The 18654-nt window shown below is 38.0% G+C and overlaps 1 protein-coding gene across 1 annotated transcript in view; it reads right to left on the reverse strand.

Annotated features, from left to right (window-relative positions):
• ADAM10 (ADAM metallopeptidase domain 10) overlaps window positions 1–18654 on the reverse strand; it is a 135880-nt gene that overhangs the window by 5161 nt on the left and 112065 nt on the right. The window contains exons 12-14 of the mRNA XM_057722546.1: window positions 17726–17909; window positions 16910–17018; window positions 16220–16440 (exon numbers count right to left, since the gene is read on the reverse strand). Of these exons, the coding sequence (XP_057578529.1) occupies window positions 16220–16440; window positions 16910–17018; window positions 17726–17909 (514 nt within the window). The remainder of the gene's footprint in view (window positions 1–16219; window positions 16441–16909; window positions 17019–17725; window positions 17910–18654) is intronic.

An 18654-nucleotide genomic window follows, 5' to 3' on the forward strand; every position in this document is an offset into this window, starting at 1 on the left:
GATAATTTTGTTTACAGAAAAGTAACTGTTGCCATTCTTAATAAATTCTAAGTCTATTTTGCAATTCAAAATTTTCAGATTTTGTCTTAAGATAGCAGGTACTAATAAATAAACATCATACAAAATAGGAATAACTAGAAAACTATGCACCTTATACTGGCTTACACAGATTGTTATAATACATACTTAGTTATTGCTAATTATGGCCAATAAAACTCCCACTTAAGAAGTGTTTCTCTGATCTGGGGCCTGACAACAAACAGGCTACTACTTCTACAGTTTTCTTTATCCAGCAGTAACAATATAATTAAAGAAATAGAAGCTAAAATAAAAATTAATGTGGCAAAATACCCCAAGCCACTTGCCCCACATGTGCATAAAGCCTTTTATATATATGTTTAAACATATAAATTAAATTTTGAAAGAATCCCAAACTCACAGAAAAGTTCCAAGTACAATACAAAGAAGTTTTGAACATCTGGAACCATCTGAGAGTAAGCTGCTACCATGATGCCCCATTACACTTAAACAGTTCAGCATACAGTTCCTACGGCTTTAGGGTGTCTTCCTAGATAATCACAACATGATCATCAAAATCAGGAAACTGGCATAGTTTACACTACTACCTATTAATTCTCAGACTTCCTCATTCAAGTTTTGCCATTTGTAGCAATACCATCCAGCTCAGAACTGCGCTGCACTTTAGCAGCTGTGTTTCTTTAGTCTCCTGAAATCTGGAAACAATCCACAGTCTTTCCTTAGCTTATATAACTTTGACACTTTTGAAGATTACAGGTCAGTTATTTTGCATTGGAATGTCCCTTAATCTGGCTTTCTCAGATGTTTCTTTATTATTAGATTCAGGTCATACATCTTTAGTAAGAACATTTCAGAAGTGATACTGTATTCTCATTGCATTTGACCAGGTGACATATGACTTGAATCTCATCACTGAGGATGGACGTTAACTGGACCACTTGATCAAGGTGTTAACTGCCAAACTTAACCAAAAATATACTCTTCTCTTTTGTAGTCAATGAGTATTTTGTTTGGAAATAATTTAGAACTATATAAATATTCTATTCCTCACAAAACTTTCAATTTATTCATTTATTTATTCCCTCATGGTTTCCTATTTTCCTTAATGGGCTATAATCCATTACTATTATTATTGTGACTTTTGGGCATGCCTCACAATTCTTGGAGCACTTCAGCTGGCATAAGGAGTTTCAGGTTCATCTTGTTCTTTCCCTGCCCCAGCCCTGGAATCAGCCATTTCTCCAAGGAGCCCTAGTTCCTTTTAGAACTGCCCCTCCTAAGCAGACACCCTCCCACAATACTTGTACTCTGACATCCCAGGCTGGTCACCCCTCCACATGATACACAGGGCACCCTGCCCTGTGCCACTACAGCTCCCCTCACCGGGCATGTATGCCTTGCCTTGCTTGGCCTCACCTAACTGCCTTCACGAATGAAGTGTTCAGACTTCCCTGGTAGTGCACTAGTTAAGAATCTGCCTGCCAATGCAGCGTACACGGGTTCGAGCCCTGGTCCGGGAAGATCCTACGTGCCGCGGAGCAACTCAGCCTAGGCGCTACAACAACTGAGCCTGCGCTCTAGAGCCCTCGAGCCACAACTACTGAGCCCATGCACCACAACTACTGAAGTGCAAGCACTTAGAGCCCATGCTCCGCAAGAGAAGCCACCACAATGAGAAGCCCATGCACCATAATGAAGAGTAGCCCTTGCTCACTGAAACTAGAGGAAAGTCCACATGCAGCAACAAAGACCCAACACTGTCGAAAATAAATAAACAAACAAATAAATAATTTTTTAAAAGAGATGAAGTGTTCAAGAAAGAAGAGTGTAAGGGGTGATGAGATTCAGCCTTACTGCTGAAAGATTTGATCTTTCAAGAGAAGCTACAAATCTTAATTTTTATATGAAGTCTGTTTTTAAATGCTAACAACTCATTGCAAAGTTCTAAAAACAAGAGGTCGACCACACAAGACACATTTGCCAGGCCATATCTGGCTTGGAAACCACAGTTTACAATGTACTTTCCAGAAGCCATTTCTTGTATCCTACTGAGATTGCCAGATAAGTTTTCTAAAATTTTATTTTGGTTTCTATAGAAAATAATTCTCAGAGCACTGCTCCTTCCTGTGAGTCTTTAGGATAATATCCCCTTTCCCTTGTTAAATACGTTTTCCAAAGGCTCCTGTTGTTTCTTCTTTTATTCATCCTCAAATAACAGACAAAAGGCAGGATTTAAGTCCTGTCCTCAGCCTGTCAACTCAAGAGCTGGCTGATTCCTCTTTTCATTTCTGCCTACTGTCACATGCAGAACTATACGCACAGCTTTTGTTCTGTTCCAAGCATCCAGAGGACTTTTAAATGTGGCATTTAACGAAATAAGACCTTCTTCTACCTTTCCTGTCTGCAACTCTGACACTATGACCTAGTAAAAAACATTAAGAACCAAAATCACCAGCTTGTACTGCTACAGGTACTCTTCCTGCTCTATACCAGTGGTTCTCAACCTTGACTACACATTAGAATCACCTGGAAAGCTTTTAAAACTCAGATACCCAGACTAAATCCCAGACTCCAGCAGGGTGGGGGTGGGATCCTGACATCAGCGATTTTGTTAAAGCCGCCCACATGATTCCATTATGCAGCCAAGACTGAGAACTACTGGTCTCTACCAAGGGTCAGCAAACTTTTTCCATAAACAGCCAAGCAATAAATATTTTAGGCTTTGTGGGCCATATGGTCCTGGTCAAAACGATTCATTTCTGCCACAGTAGAACAAAAGCAGCCATAGATAAGACAGAAACAGGTGAGTGTGGCTGTGTTTCAGTAAAACAGCATTTACAATTCAGTGTTCTGGTGGAGGGCCCAAGCAACTGCATTTTAAACAAGCATGCCCGTGACTAGGATGCAGATGAGTGCTTCTTACTCAGTGTAGACATGCTGGCATCGTGGTACAGGACCACTGTGAGCAATGCAGGAACTTTAGCACACGTGGCCCTCATCCATCAAATGCCAGCAGAGTCCCTCAGTTACTCTGACAGCTACTATGTATTTCCAAATACCCTCTGGAAAGGCAGCAGCACCTCTGAAGTGACCCAATCCAAAAGCACAAAGGGTTGAGGGTCTTCCTACTACCTTCAGGCTGCTGGGCTAGTTCTGTTACAGGAGATGCACTTCCATTCCTGATGTTCACTATACTCCCTAACACATTTCCTCCCTTCTAATCTTCCCTGCTGAAAACCATCTTCCACATGGTCATCCATGTTATAGCTACTTAAAACACGGAACTACGTCTCTCCTCTATGTAAAACCCTTCTTCAAAAGCTTCCCACCAAAGATCTCCAAGATAAATCATTAAGTGGGAGAGAGAAAAAAACAAAACCTGAGCACACAATGAATTGCAGCCCAGGATATATGATTCCACTTGTTTTTTAAAAATATTTTTTCTTGTAAAAATACAGTTTCTGGAGAAGAAAGATGGCGGCAAAGTAGAAGGATGTGGAATGCATCCCTCTCGACAGATGCATCAGGAATACATCAAAAGATGCAATAAATCCCACAGAGAAGCAGCTGAACACCAGAAGAAGACCTCAGACACCAGAAAGGACTGCAAAGATCCCTACATAACTGGTATTTGTTTGACTCAACATTTTGCCATTAGTCTGGGGCTTGGACAGTCTCCTTTAAACCTCCTTATTGCTGGGACAAGCAACCTCTGAAGTCTGGACTACTCCACCGAAGTCAAGTAGGAGGCTCTGGGGAGGAAGTACTGAATTCAGGATGCTAGACTACTAGGGAGTCCTCAGACACAGGGAAGATTAACTGCAGAGAACTCTCACGGGGCCCTGTATCAGAGGCTAAGAACTGGCTTTGTCCAGCTGTCTGCGACTGCCAGTGCTGGACACCTCACACCAAACTATAAACAAGAAGGAACACAAACCCACTCATCAGCACACAGACTACCTAAAGCCATATTAACCTCACAGATACCCTACAACACACCACCTGACATGGCCCTGATCATCAGAAAGAAAAGACTCAGAGCCACACACCAGAAAGCAGACACCGGACCCCCCCCCACCAGGAAGCCTACTCAAGACACTGGACAAACCCCACCACAGGGGACAGAGGGCAGAAACAAGAGGAATCACTACTAGGCAGCAAAGGGAAAGGAGAAAGCAAATCCTATAAATTAGACAAAATGAGAAAACAAAGAAACACCATGCAGGCAAAGGAGCAGGAAAAAAACCCATAAGACCAAATAAATGAAGAGGAAACAGGAAAACTGCCTGAAAAAGGATGCAGAGTAATGATAGTAATGACCCAAAATCTCAAAAAACAAAATACAGAAAATACAAGAAACAGTAAATAAGGATTCAGAAGAACTAAAGAGCAAACAAACAGTAATGGACAACAAAATAACTGAAATTAAAAATAGATAGTACAAACAGCAGAATAACTGAGGCAGAAGAACAAATAAGTGAGCTGGAAGATAGAATGGGGGAAATAACTGCCACAGATCAGGAAAGAGAAAAAAGAATAAAAAGAATGGAAGACAGTCTCAGAGACCTTAGTGACAACATTAAGTGCACCAACATTCAAATCATAGGCATCCCAGATGAAGAAGAAAAAAAGAAAGAGTCTGAGAAAATATTTGAAGAGGTTATAGTGGAAAACTTCCCCAACGTGGGAAAGGAAATAATTAATCAAGTCCAAGAAGCACAGAGAGTCCCATACAGAATAAACCCAAGGAGAAATACACCAAGGCACATATTAATCAAACTAATGACAATTAAACACAAAGAAAAAATATTAAAAGCAGCAAGAGAAAAGCAACAAATAACATATAAGGGAAAACCCATAAGGATAACAGCTGACCTTTCTGCAGAAACTCTGCAGGCCAGAAGGGAATGGCAGGATATACTGAAAGTCCTGAAAGAGAAAAACCTACAGCCAAGAATACTCTACCCAGCAAGAATCTCATTCAGGTTCGAAGGAGAAATCAAAAGCTTTCCAGACAAGCAAAAGTTAAGAGAATTCAGCACCACCAAACCAGCCTTAACAATTTCTTAAGGAACTTTTCTAAGTAGGAAACACAAGAGAAGGAAAAGACCTACAAAAACAAATGCAAAACAATTAAGAAAACGGTAATAGGAACACACATGTCAATTATCACCTTAAATGTAAATGGATTAAATGCTCTAACCAAAAGACACACACTGGCTGAATGGATACAAAAACAAGACCCTTCTATATGCTGCCTACAAGAAATCCACTTCAGACCAAGTGACACATAAAGACTGAAAGTAAAGGGATGGAAAAAGATATTCCATGCAAATGGAAGTCAAAAGAAAGCTGGAGTAGCAATACTCATTTCAGACAAATTAGACTTTAAAGTAAAGACTATCACAAGAGACAAGGAAGGACACTACATAATAATCAAAGGATCAATCCAAGAAGAACAATTGTAAATATCTATGCACCCAACATAGGAGCACCACAACACATAAGGCAAATGCTAACAGCCATAAAAGGAGAAACTGACAGGAACAAAATAATAGTGGGAGACTTTAACACCCCATTTACATCAATGGACAGATCATCCAAAAAGAAAATAAATAAGGACACACAAGCTTTAAATGACACATTAGACCATCTCGACTTAATTGATATTGATAGGGCATTCCATCCAAAAACTACAGAACACACTTTCTTCTCAAGTGCACACGGAACATTTTCCAGGATAGATCACATCTTGGGTCACAAATCATGCCTCAGTAAATTCAATAAAAGTGAAATCACATCAAGCATCTTCTCAGACCACAACGCCATGAGACTAGATATCAATTACAGGAAAAAAATTGTAAAAAATACAAATACATGGAGGCTAAACAATATGCTATTAAACAACCAAGAAATCACTAAAGAAATCAAAGAGGAAACCAAAAAATATCTAGAAACAAATGACAATGAAAACACAATAACCCAAAACCTATGGGACGCAGCAAAAGCAGTTCTAAGAGGGAAGTTTATAGCAATACAGTCCTACCTCAAGAAACAAGAAAAATATCAAATAAACAACCTAACCTTACACCTAAAATAATTAGAGAAAGAACAAAAAAAACCCTAAGTTAGCAGAAGGAAAGAAATCATAAAGATCAGATCAGAAATAAATGAAAAGGACATCAAGGACACAATAGCAAAGATCAATGAAACTAAAAGCTGGTTCTTTGAGAAGATAAACAAAATTGATAAACTATTAGCCAGACTCATCAGTAAAAAAAGGGAGAAGACGCAAATCAACAGAATTAGAAATGAAAAAGGAGAAGTAACAACGGATACCACAGAAATACAAAAGATCATGAGAGACTACTACAAGCAACTATATGCCAATAAAATGGACAACCTGGAAGAAATGGATAAATTCTTAGAAAAGTACAATCTTCAAAGACTGAACCAGGAAGAAATAGAAAATATGAACAGACCAATCACAAGTACGGAAATTGAGACTGTGATTAAAAATCTCCCAACAAACAAAAGCCCAGGGCCAGATGTCTTCACAGATGAATTTTATCAAACATTTAGAGAAGTGCTAACGCCTCTCCTTCTCAAATGCTTCCAAAATATAGCAGAAGGAGGAACAGTACCAAACTCATTCTGCAACCACCATCATGCTGATACCAAAACCAAGCATGATGTCACAAAAAAAGAAAATTACAGGCCAATACCACTGATGAATATAGATGCAAAAATCCTCAACAAAATACTAGCTAACAGAATCCAACAGCACATTAAAAAGATCAAGTGGGGTTTATCCCTGGGATGCAAGGATTCTCCAACATACACAAATCAATCAATGTGATACATCACATCAACAAACTGAAGGATAAAAACCATATGATCATGTCAGTAGATGCTAAAAAAGTTTTTGACAAAATTCAGCATCCATTTATGATAAAAACTCTCCAGAAAATGGGCATTGAAGGAAATTACCTCAACATAATAAAAGCCATATATGAAAAACCAAAAGCAACATTGTTCTAAATGGTGAGAAACTGAAAGCATTCCCTCTAAGAACAGGAACAAGACAAGGGTATCCACTCTCACCATTATTATTCAACATAGTTTTGGAAGTTTCAGCCACAGCAATCAAAGAAGAAAAAGAAATAAAAGGAATACAAATTGGAAAAGAAGAAGTAAAATTGTCACTCTTTGCAGATGACATATTATACACAGAAAACCCTAAAGACTCTACCAGAAAACTGCTAGCACTAATCAATGAATTTAGTAAAGTAGCAGGATACAAAATTAATGCACAGAAATCTCTAGCATTCCTATACACTAACAACGAAAAAGCAGAAAGAGAAATTAAGGAAACTCTCCCATTTACCATTGCAACAAAAAGAATAAAATACCTAGGAATAAACCTGCCTAAGGAGGCAAAAGACCTGTATGCAGAAAACTTTAAGACACTGATGAAAGAAATCAAAGATGATACAAACAGATGGAGAGACATACCATGTTCTTGGATTGGAAGAATCAACACTGTGAAAATGAATATCCTACCCAAAGCAATTTACAGATTTCAATGCAATCCCTATCAAATTACCAACGGCATTGTTCACAGAACTAGAACAAGAATTCTTACGATTTGTATGGAAACACAAAAGACCCCCAATAGCCAAAGCAATCTTGAGAAGGAAAGACGGAGTTGGTGGAATTAGGCTTCCTGACTTCAAACTACACTACAAGGCCACAGTGATCAAGACAGTATGGGACTGGCACAAAAACAGAAAGGAAGATCAATGGAACAGAATAGAGAACTCAGAGGTAAGCCCAAGCATACATGGGCACCTTATCTTTGACAAAGGAGGCAAGAATATACCATGGAAAAAAGACAGCCTCTTTAATAAGTGGTGCTGGGAAAACTGGACAGCAACATGTAAAAGAATGAAATTAGAACACTTCCTAACACCATACACAAAAATAAACTCCAAATGGATGAAAGACCTCAATGTAAGGCCAGACACCTTAAAACTCCTAGAGGAAAACATAGGCAGAACACTCTGTGACATCCATCAAAGCAAGATCCTTTATGACCTACCTCCTAGAATAATGGAAATAAAATCAAGAATAAACAAATGGGACCTCATGAAACTTAAAAGCTTTTGCACAGTGAAAGAAACCATAAACAAGACAAGAAGACAACCCTCAGAATGGGAGAAAATACTTGCCAACAATGCAACTGACAAAGGATTAATCTCCAAAATACACAAGCAACTGATGCAGCTTAATACCAAGAAAGCAAATAACCCAAACCACAAATGGGCAGAAGACCTAAATAGACATTTCTCCAAAGAGGACATGCAGATGGCCAACAAACACATGAAAAGATGCTCAACATCACTAATCATCAGAGAAATGCAAGTCAAAGCCATAATGAGGTATCACCTCACACTGGTCAGAATGGCCATCATCAAAACATCTAGAAACAATAAATGTTGGAGAGGGTGTGGAGAAAAGGGAACTCTCCTGCACTGTTGGTGGGAATGTAAGCTGGTACAGCCACTATGGAAAACAGTTTGGAGGTTCCTTAAAAAACTACAAATAGAACTACCATATGACCCAGGAATCCCACTCCTGGGCATATACCCAGAGAAAACCATAATCCAAAAAGAAACATGTACCATAATGTTCATTGCAGCTATTTACAATAGCCAGGACATGGAAGCAACCTAAATGCCCATCAACAGATGAATGGATAAAGAAGATGTGGCATACATATACAATGGAATATTACTCAGCCATAAAAAGGAATGAAATGGAGCTATATGTAATGAGGTGGATAGACCTAGAGTCTGTCATACAGAGTGAAGTAAGCCAGAAAGAGAAAAAGAAATACTGTATGATAACTCACATATATGGAATCTGAAAAAAAAAAAAAAAAAAAGGTACGGATGAAACCAGCGACAGGGAAAGAATAAGGATGCAGCTGCAGAAAATGGACTGGAGGACATGGGGTTTTGGGGGGGGGGGGGGCGCGAAGGGGAAGCTGGGACGAAGTGAGAGAGTAGCATAGACATATTTACACTACCAAATGTAAAAGAGATTGCTAGTGGGAAGTTGCTATATAACAAAGGGAGATCAACTCGGTGATGGATGAGGCCTTAGAGGGCCAGGACAGGGAGGGTGGGAGGGAGTCGCAGGAGGGAGGGGATATGGGGATATGTGTATAAAAACAGCTGATTCACTTTGGTGTACCTCAAAAGCTGGTACAAGAGTGTAAAGCAATTATATTCCAATAAAGAGCTTAAAAAAAAATTACAGTTTCTGAAAAATATATAAGAAACTCTTCTTGAGAAGACTGGGCTCCAGGTTAAAAGAACGTTAATTTTTAATGTATTACTTTGTCTATTAAAAAGAAAAAAATGATAAATCACACTTTTCAAAAGGAAAAAAGTGAAAAAAAATTGCTATTTAAAAATAGTTCATACTTCTGTGAATAGTGCAGGTGCTCCCTCTTCGTAAAACATCCACCTGTCCCTCTGCTTCTACTAGTCCTTAAGAACTTAGCTTTGGCATCACCTCCTTAAAGAAGCCTTCCCCCAATAGGTTCTCCGATTTCCTATGAACACATGAAGCAAAACTGAAGATATATTTCTATGTGCTTACCTTCTCTATCCCAAACTGGACTTCGAGCTTTTTGAATTTATATTCGATAAACTTAGTATCTACTCTACCAAAAAGTACCCGTTGGATTCGTTATATTACACGACTCATTACTCCAAATCCTGACGTTTTTAAACACTTCTACCAGTTTACTTATCATATCTAGATTGCCCACATAATCATGGGCAATAATGCAAATCATGGGTACAAATAATACAAAAGGCTCTTACAACAGAGGACATAAAAAAATTGGTCTGGTACCTCTTCTAATACCAGTTTTTCAGTACCTATACAGTCGTAGAGATACAAGTAGTACAGCAGTAACAAAAGCAAAGGAAGCCTGACTTTAATAGTAGTTATAACTTTGTAGAAAACAGAAGTCAAAAAGACCGAATCCCAGCTGAGATCAACAGACATTTACAAAAATGTGGCACCCCAGGTCCTTGAGAATTTCTAGTTCCATCTAGCAGTGTTTCTCGTCTTCCTCTAAAATCTTCCAGGTAACTATATACCTCAAAAGTCCAAAGCTGAGATGTTTTTGTGACAATGATAGTAGCTTTTTAGAAACAGAATATCGCAGTGGATAGAAGACAGCAAGAAAAAAAAACAAAATAAAACAATAGTGTATTTGAGAGCCTTAGTACACATGGTCACCTTTGGTAGAGAGGATTTTTTAAATGCTCCCTTTAAAAGAGGATTATCAGAGAGTGGTAAATGCTAAATCACGTTTTCTCTTTTACAGACACTATAAAACCTGGGAAAAAGAATACCAACCAGGCTAATAAATGCAAAATATGTGTTTCATCTCAAAAAAGAGATCACAATTTGTCCACTTGTTACTGAAATATAAGAGGGCTGTCATTCATTCAAAAAGCATTTAGCGAGTGTAAATTATGAGCCAAGCTCTTGTCTTTCGTAGATACAAGGATGTTAAGTGAAATTTAAGAGACACAGACAGCCAAAAGTTTAAAAAAACAGCTTAGAAGTTAAACAGTACTAAATCAAGTCTGAGAAAATAACTCTACATAAGAAAGACACATGATGTTCAATATATCCACTATATGGCCAAAAGAACACAACGTAGAAAAATGAAGTAAAAATGACAAAAATGAAAGGTCAAAATTTACCAGTCTAATTCATTATGTTCTAATTACAATAGTTTTTTATTTAATAATCTAAATAAACAAAAAGGACCTACAGGATAACAAAACAATAAAACAGATTTCACCCAAAAAACTGTGAGGGGGAAGGGGCAAGACAAGCAGTCAAGTCTCTGCAGACTGAGATGATCTTGTCAACCACAGAATCCTTTCAGTGCATTTCCAGTGTTAACGATAGCTCACTCACAGCGAAGCACTCTAGACTTCCTGTTGGTCACAAGACCACGTGGGGCCCAAGTTCCTTGTCATGATACTAATTATGCCATCCTGCAGGGGCAGAAAGCTTCTCTTCTATCCTTCAGAAGACACCACTGTCTGGACTCTGACTACATGTTCTTTTATCCTTCAACACCCTGCGCCACCCCTCTCACCAATCTGCCAAGCAGAAAGCAACTAGCTACTAATCTTGTTACTTTAAACTCAGCCTGGACAAGCAGGTTAAAATACCACCGAGAGATACCTGAAAACATGACAACTTCAAAGTTAGGATAATATGTACAATTTTTTCTTTTCCATATAAATTATGATATTTGAGTAATCTGCTTCATTCATTTAGTAAATGCATACTGACTCCTTACCAGACGCTAAGCCCTGTGACAACACTGCATCATTGTTGTTAAGGTTTCAGCAGTGATATCCATGAGGCCTATTCTACTAGGCAACGAAGGACTCAAGGTCTACAACCACCTTCCATTTTCAACACAGCAGGATGACAAAGTAGAAAATTTCTGTTACAGGTCTTATAAAAAGGAGTCATTACATTGCAGAGACTGTAAAAATGGTTCCCAAAATTTAGCATGCACCATCACATACTGACTCAGTGGGTCCAGGTGGGACCTGATCATCTGCATTTTTATCAAGTTCCCAGGTGATGCTGATGCTGCTTGTCAGGGGACTACACTTTGAGATGCACTGGTCTAGATAAGGGCTTGGCAAACATTTCCTATCAAAGGCCAGACAAATATTTTAGGCTTTGTGGGGCTATGCAGTCTCTGCTGCAACTATTCAAAGTGCAAAAGCAGCCATAAAAAATATGTAACTGCATGGGCATGGCCATGTTCTGATAAATCATTTACTTATGGACAATGAAATCTGAACTTTATATAATTTTCAAAAGAATATTATTTTGATTTTTTTCAACTACTTAAAAATGTGAAACCATTCTTAACCTGTGAGCCATACAAAAATAGGCAGTGGGGGGACTTCCCTGGTGGTCCAGTGGTTAAGAATCCGCCTGCCAATGCAGGGGAAGTGGATTCGATCCCTGGTTGGAGAACTAAGACCCCACATGTTGAGGGGCAACTAAGCCAGTGCCGCAACTACTAAGCCATGCACCACAACTAGAGAAGAGCCCACACACCACAATGAAGATCCCATGTACCACAACTAAGACCCGATGCAGCCAAATAAATAAATAAATAAATAATAGGCAGTCGGATGAATCTGGCTCATGAGCCACAGTTTGCCAAACCCTATTCTACATGAATGGTTGGTCCTCAATCCCAGCTGCTCATCAGAATTGAGAGTTGGGAGCTTTGATATGACCCAAACACTTATGCTCTATCCCAAGAGAATCCAACTTAATTGGTCTAAGCCTTTGGGTGATTCTCATGCACGACATGAATAAAGGTCAGGTAAGTTTGGAAAATGCAGTGAAAAAGATTTTTCAGGGACCTCCCTGCCAATGCAGGGGACACAGGTTTCGAGTCCTGGCCTGGGAAGATTCCACATGCGAGGAACAACTAAGTCTGTGCACCACGGCTACTGAGACTACGCTCTAGAGCCCTCGAGCCACAACTGCTGAGCCTGTACGCCTATAGCCCGTGCTCCACAACAAAAGAAGCCACCACAATGAGAAGCCCACGCACCGCAGCAAAGAGTGGCCCCTGCTTGCCACAATTGGAGAAAGCTGGCGCACAGCAACGAAGACCCAATGCAGCCAAAAAAAAAAAAAAAAAAAAAAAAAAAGATTTATTGCAGGACTTCTCACAATATTATCATAAATCTCCTAGAGGGGACTATAGTATGCAATATTTTCCAGATTCATTTGACCACCAAACCCACAGATTTAGTGTTCTGTGAAGCACCTGGAAACACTGCTCTAAATCTTTCATGAAGAACACCAGATACTTAATATCTAAGTTCATAAAACACAGCAAAATAAGAGAGAAAAAATTAATTCAAAAATGAGAAACACAGTTGATTCTTGTCAAAATAATAATAAAAAGATGAACTCCTGATAAATTTGAACAAATTAAAAAGAAAAAAGCCACAAACTAACAGGCAATTATTTTAAAGTATGGGGGAAATACAATGATAAATCTGAAAAAAATCAAGGTCAAAGATGGTTTTCTATGTCAAACCTAACAGAAAAGGTGCAGAAAATGTGAACACATCAGTAACTGGAAGAAAATGAAAAAGAATTACCAATGTATCCATTTAAAGAAAAGGACACAGTGAGACAGGTCTTAGATTTACTGGTGAATGCTCTCTAACTTTTCAAGTACTAGATGACTCCTTGATAAATCCAAGGGATGTTTATCATTATCTCCTGGAGAGACACACAGTAGGCACTCAGCCTACATTCAAACATTATTGTCAAAAACAACTTTTCCCCAGAAAAGAAAGTAAAAGTCTTTATAACCTTATTTCCATGGTGCCAGTAGCAGTCAGTAACTGATGCCCTGAACTACTAAACTGTTGAGGTTCTTCCCACTCTACCCTCATGAGGAAAAAAGATGCCACAGTATAGGGGTCCTCAACCCCCAGGCCACAGTCCTGTTAGGAACAGGGCAGCACAGCAGGAGGTGAGTGGCAGGCAAGCGGGCGAAGCTTCGTCTGCCTCTCCCCATCGTTCGCATTACGGCCTGAACCACCCCACCCCCCACCCCCACCCCCACCCCTGACGCCTGCCATGGAAAAATTACCTTAGGAAACTGGTCCCTGGTGGTAAAAAGGTTGGGGACAGCTGCCACAGCTACGGAAAGGAGACAAAAAAGCCACCGGATACCAATGGAAAGAAAAGCCAGTGAAGCTAACCGGTCATTCCTTTCACAGCTTCTCATACCAGAGGAAACTAATAACCTTACATTACTAACTAGAAGGACACTTTCCTTATACATGATGAAAGACCAGTGTAACAAAATGAACTCTGCTATGCAAATGAACTCTGCAAGTAACACAAATGAGACAAATAACTCATAAGGAAATGGCTGTTGTTTACCTTACTGTTTGACCTGATTAATGCCCACAAGTGCAGCAACAGCCGAATGGTACTCTTCAGGCATCATGGACCATGCTATTTGAAAGGGTGGCATGTGAATGTCAACACTGATTTAAAATAACGGCATTCCATACTCACTTAAGGCAAACTTGCATAAACCTAAAAGTGTCCGACTGATCAGTTCCAGAGCATAAGAAAAGACTTCACATTGCTAAAATTCATTTTAAGAAGCTTTTCACAAAATCCTCAAATTTAAAATATGAAAAAAGGTTTTAAAAACACTTTAACTAAAAAGATCATTTCTATTAAATATTTTAAAATAGGAATGAGTTTTTGAAATTCTAAATAAAATGAGCCACAATTAGATATAATGGAGGAAAGTGAAAAAATATTATGATTTACTATCTAGAAAACCTAAAACATCTGGCACAACATAAACTCAACAGAACATAACTCTGAGATTCCAACTATCAGATTTTTTCTGTGAACACACTGTTTCCCATAGCAGACAAGTACACCAGGTCTCAACTTTTCCTTATTAGAGATAATCAGAAAAAAAGGAAAATAAGAACTGGATCTGAGTTAAAAACAGGCAAGTAAGGGGGTCAAGAAACGCAAGCTACTTGGAGTCACAGAAATGTCAAATGTCAGAAGGATGATGTGAATCCTTGTGTAATTCCAAGCCTGTACTCTTTTCACTTTACCCTGTGCCAGAAGGCGCCTTTCATGTAATAGATACTTTCTGAATACATGCAATATACACCCAGCACAGGAGTACAAAAATGAGTAATACATAACGTTTTAAGGAGACCCAATTATTTGGTTTAAAACCTAGGTCTCCTAAAATCCAACTTCAACAATCTTCCCACTATGTAGTCATTACATATCTAAAAATCACATATTCTAACACACAAAGTACTACTCTTCCTAAAACACCATTTTAATGCTAGAAATAATTCCAAAAATTTTATTGTAAATTTTTACTACAACAGTACCAAAGGGGCTGACAACCCAGACAGAGGACTATTTTGGTGTGTGCTTTTAAGGCATCCTCAGTCCTGAATACACATTTAAAAACGTAAAAAATGATTTGGCAAGGGGGGAGAAGCTGACTTCTAAGTCAATTTCCAAAGCAAACTCATTCAGTTCAGGCATAGCACACTCTCAAACACATCACTTGCAAGTTTCCTACTGTTATCTTAATGTAAACACTTAGAAACATAAATATTTAAGTGACTAGAGATAGTCACTTTCAGCAATCTTCAAAAATTTCAGGTAATTCAACATTTGTACAACTGGGGAAAATGTGAGCTTCAAAATAATACAGTTCAGTAGATTTATGTTGAATGAACAACCATAATCATTAAAAAATTTGCAAAAGGCTCTGTATCTGATCTTACCCTGTTCAACATTTCCTATCACAGACAAGACGAAGACCCAGAAATTACACTAAAACATCAAAAAAAAAAAAAAAAAAAAAACCTTCAGAAAATCTTTCATCTCTCCTGCTCAGCAAAGTAGAACCAAGAGCTGGCTACCTGTCATACTGAGACGAGGGAGAAGTATAAAAAGCAAGCAGAGCTTTCCAAAACAACTTCAAGAAAAAGTTCCATGACAATACTGTAATCATACAGACCAAAGGAGAAAGTAACCCGTCTAGGACATAAACTAGGGAGCAAAGTGAAACAGAATGACTCCCATCACCTACCAACCAAATCTATGAATGATACACATGTGGAAATTCTGATCACTTTAGAAGAAAACAATACTCAAGGCTATTTGAACTTTAAAAATCATTCTTCAGATAAAATTCAGCTGACACTTGAATGTAGCTGGGTTAATCATAGTTGGCCCACCACATCCATAGTCCCCTCTATATCCATGGTTCCCCCACATCTGCAGATTCAACCAATTCCACACTGTGTACTACTGTAGAATTTATATTGAAAAATATCTGCTTATAAGTAGACCCATGCACTTCAAACCCACGTTGTTCAAGGGTCAACTATAATTCTAGTATAAACAGGAAAGAAGTGATTTTCTCAAAACATTGGTGACCTCTAACCAAGTAAAATTATGATCAAATTATTTTAAGATAAGCCTTTTTTTTATAAATAAAAACTATACTTACCACAATCCATTCAGCTATGTTTTCATAGAGCTCTGGACTGAAAATTGCTTTTTTAAGCCTAGCTAGAGGACCATCAGCATCTACTAATCGGCACCGCATGAAAACATCACAGTAGCCTCTAAAATCATTGCACGGGGACCCAGGTTGCAGGGTGATGGTTCGACCAACGAAGTGCTTGCTCCACTGCACAGACCCTGTACTGGCACAAGTTGATGGGTCCACTGCAAAAGAAGTGCCAAACAGAAGGTGGAGATCAGACTTCCTATCAAGCTAGTTGGGGAGGGAGGAAGGAAAGGAAGAAACTGCCTAAAATCATCACTGTGACATGTTACATAGACTTTCATTAGACTGGATAATACTACTGGTAATTCACCTTAAATATTACAACATAAACAAACAACCAGCAACTCTTGACTTAGTGTCTACAATGGCTTTAAATCCTTCTAACGGTGTTTGTATTAGTTATTGCAAAAACGCTGGCAGGTTTTGTCTAGTTTATCATTTTAAAAACACTGTAGGGACCATAATACTAGAAACACAATGCTATACTACATTCAAAAATTTCTCAAGAGGATCAGTTCAGCTGGATATTCTCTGTCCCAACTGTATATCAAAGTTTAACACTTAAAATTTAGGAGAAAATAAGATTTTTGAAACAGATTTTATACTCTTGTATTTTAAAAGCCTTACTCTTCTTCATGCAGCAGACATGGCATAATTCCTTATCATCTTTGCCATCAGAACTGGCACAGGTACACTCCTCCAAGCCATATTTCTCACAGATAGAACCTGCACATTGCTGAAAGAAAAATAAAAGACCAATTATTTAATCCCTATACAGTCAAACTTCTTGTTCACAGTAACAGACGCCTCCAATGCTAAAAATAATTAAGTAGAAATACAAGTCAGGGGGGAAAAGCATAGATTAGTATCAGAAATGGACCATATAAACACATCTTAAAAAGAGGAAATGCAAATAAGATAGTAGATCTTTAAAGAAATGCTAACTTAAAAATCTAGACAAAACAAAAACGGAGAAGGAGATTAGATGAGCATCAACTTTATGTTGGTTATTATGGCTCCTTTATAAGAAAAGAAAAATGAAATTTTCCTCATGTAGAGGAAAGTGATTAATTTAGCCAAGAAAGCTTTAAAGGCTTCACATTCAGAGGAAATAACCAAGAGTTCTTTTATTTAGGTATTAAAATATTAATTTATAAAACTTAAAAGCAGTACAAAGTTACATGCCTAGTTACATACTGTTTTTCTCTAGAGAGAATCAAACACATGCAGCAGAAAGATGAAAGACAAGTCAGTAACTAATCAAATGCCACTAGGCATTTACGCCACATAATGCATTCACAGCTTTGTGAGGAAATGGATAGGGATATTGAAACTGGGACTGAGATTAATTACTTTAACTATGTGGCTTTAAGTGTCAACAAACAATTATTCTGAAAAAGGTTTCATAAAACTAAATAAAAAACATACAAATCAAATGCTTACCCCATTTATGCACACTTGTGTATGCCTATTACAGTCTGTAAAGTTTGGTTTAGGATCAGATGCTGGGCAGAGAGCTGTGATGCCATTACATATTCCTTCTTTTGCACAGTCTGAATCATCCCGACACTTCTCAGTTTTCGACTTGAACGCACACTGTGCTGTGCAACAGGGACCTTGACTTGGACTAGAAGAAACATTGAGGTGAGTAAAGAAAATCACCAGGATATTTCTTATACGGATGGATACAGTCCTAATTTTTAAATCATAAATCTCATCTTTTAAATGCTAAGTATGTTACTGTTATACAACTCTTATTGGAATAAGAGGCTACTAAATTTCAACATTCTAATAAGTACAGAAAAGTGATTAAAAATCTTGTTTTTATAATGAAGGCATCCTATATTCAGCATTCTTATTCTATTCTATTTGCCTTTAGTAAAAGGCTATAATGGAAAATGGATTAAAATTAGGCAAGTCATCACTGTCTTCCATAGATACACCACAAATTTGTCAATTTATCATTTTTTCTCACGTTTATACACTAAAATCAATCTAGGATACACAGAACACTCATTTTAAAAGTACTGCACAAACAATATTCCACCGTGTGTATCTATCACTACCAAAATAATTTGACAAGTGAAATAAATAATGATGTCAAAATAATATGACACTATGTTACAAGAGTGTATGGAATCCATATTACCTAAGTATTTAAAGTTAAGATTCTAAAAATACTGACGGAAGTCACATTTTTAAAGTTAGGAACTAAACAATACGTATTTTATCGAGCATCCTCTGCATGCCCTTTTTTACAACCACCAAACAAACTGCAATTACAAGTAGTTCAATCTGCCAACAACAGTGCACTAAATAATGCTACTCGGAAAAATAAAGCAACAACAAATAACAAAGTCCCAAAACCACAT

Source organism: Hippopotamus amphibius, chromosome 2 (assembly GCF_030028045.1).
Source record: "Hippopotamus amphibius kiboko isolate mHipAmp2 chromosome 2, mHipAmp2.hap2, whole genome shotgun sequence".
NCBI lineage: Eukaryota > Metazoa > Chordata > Mammalia > Artiodactyla > Hippopotamidae > Hippopotamus > Hippopotamus amphibius.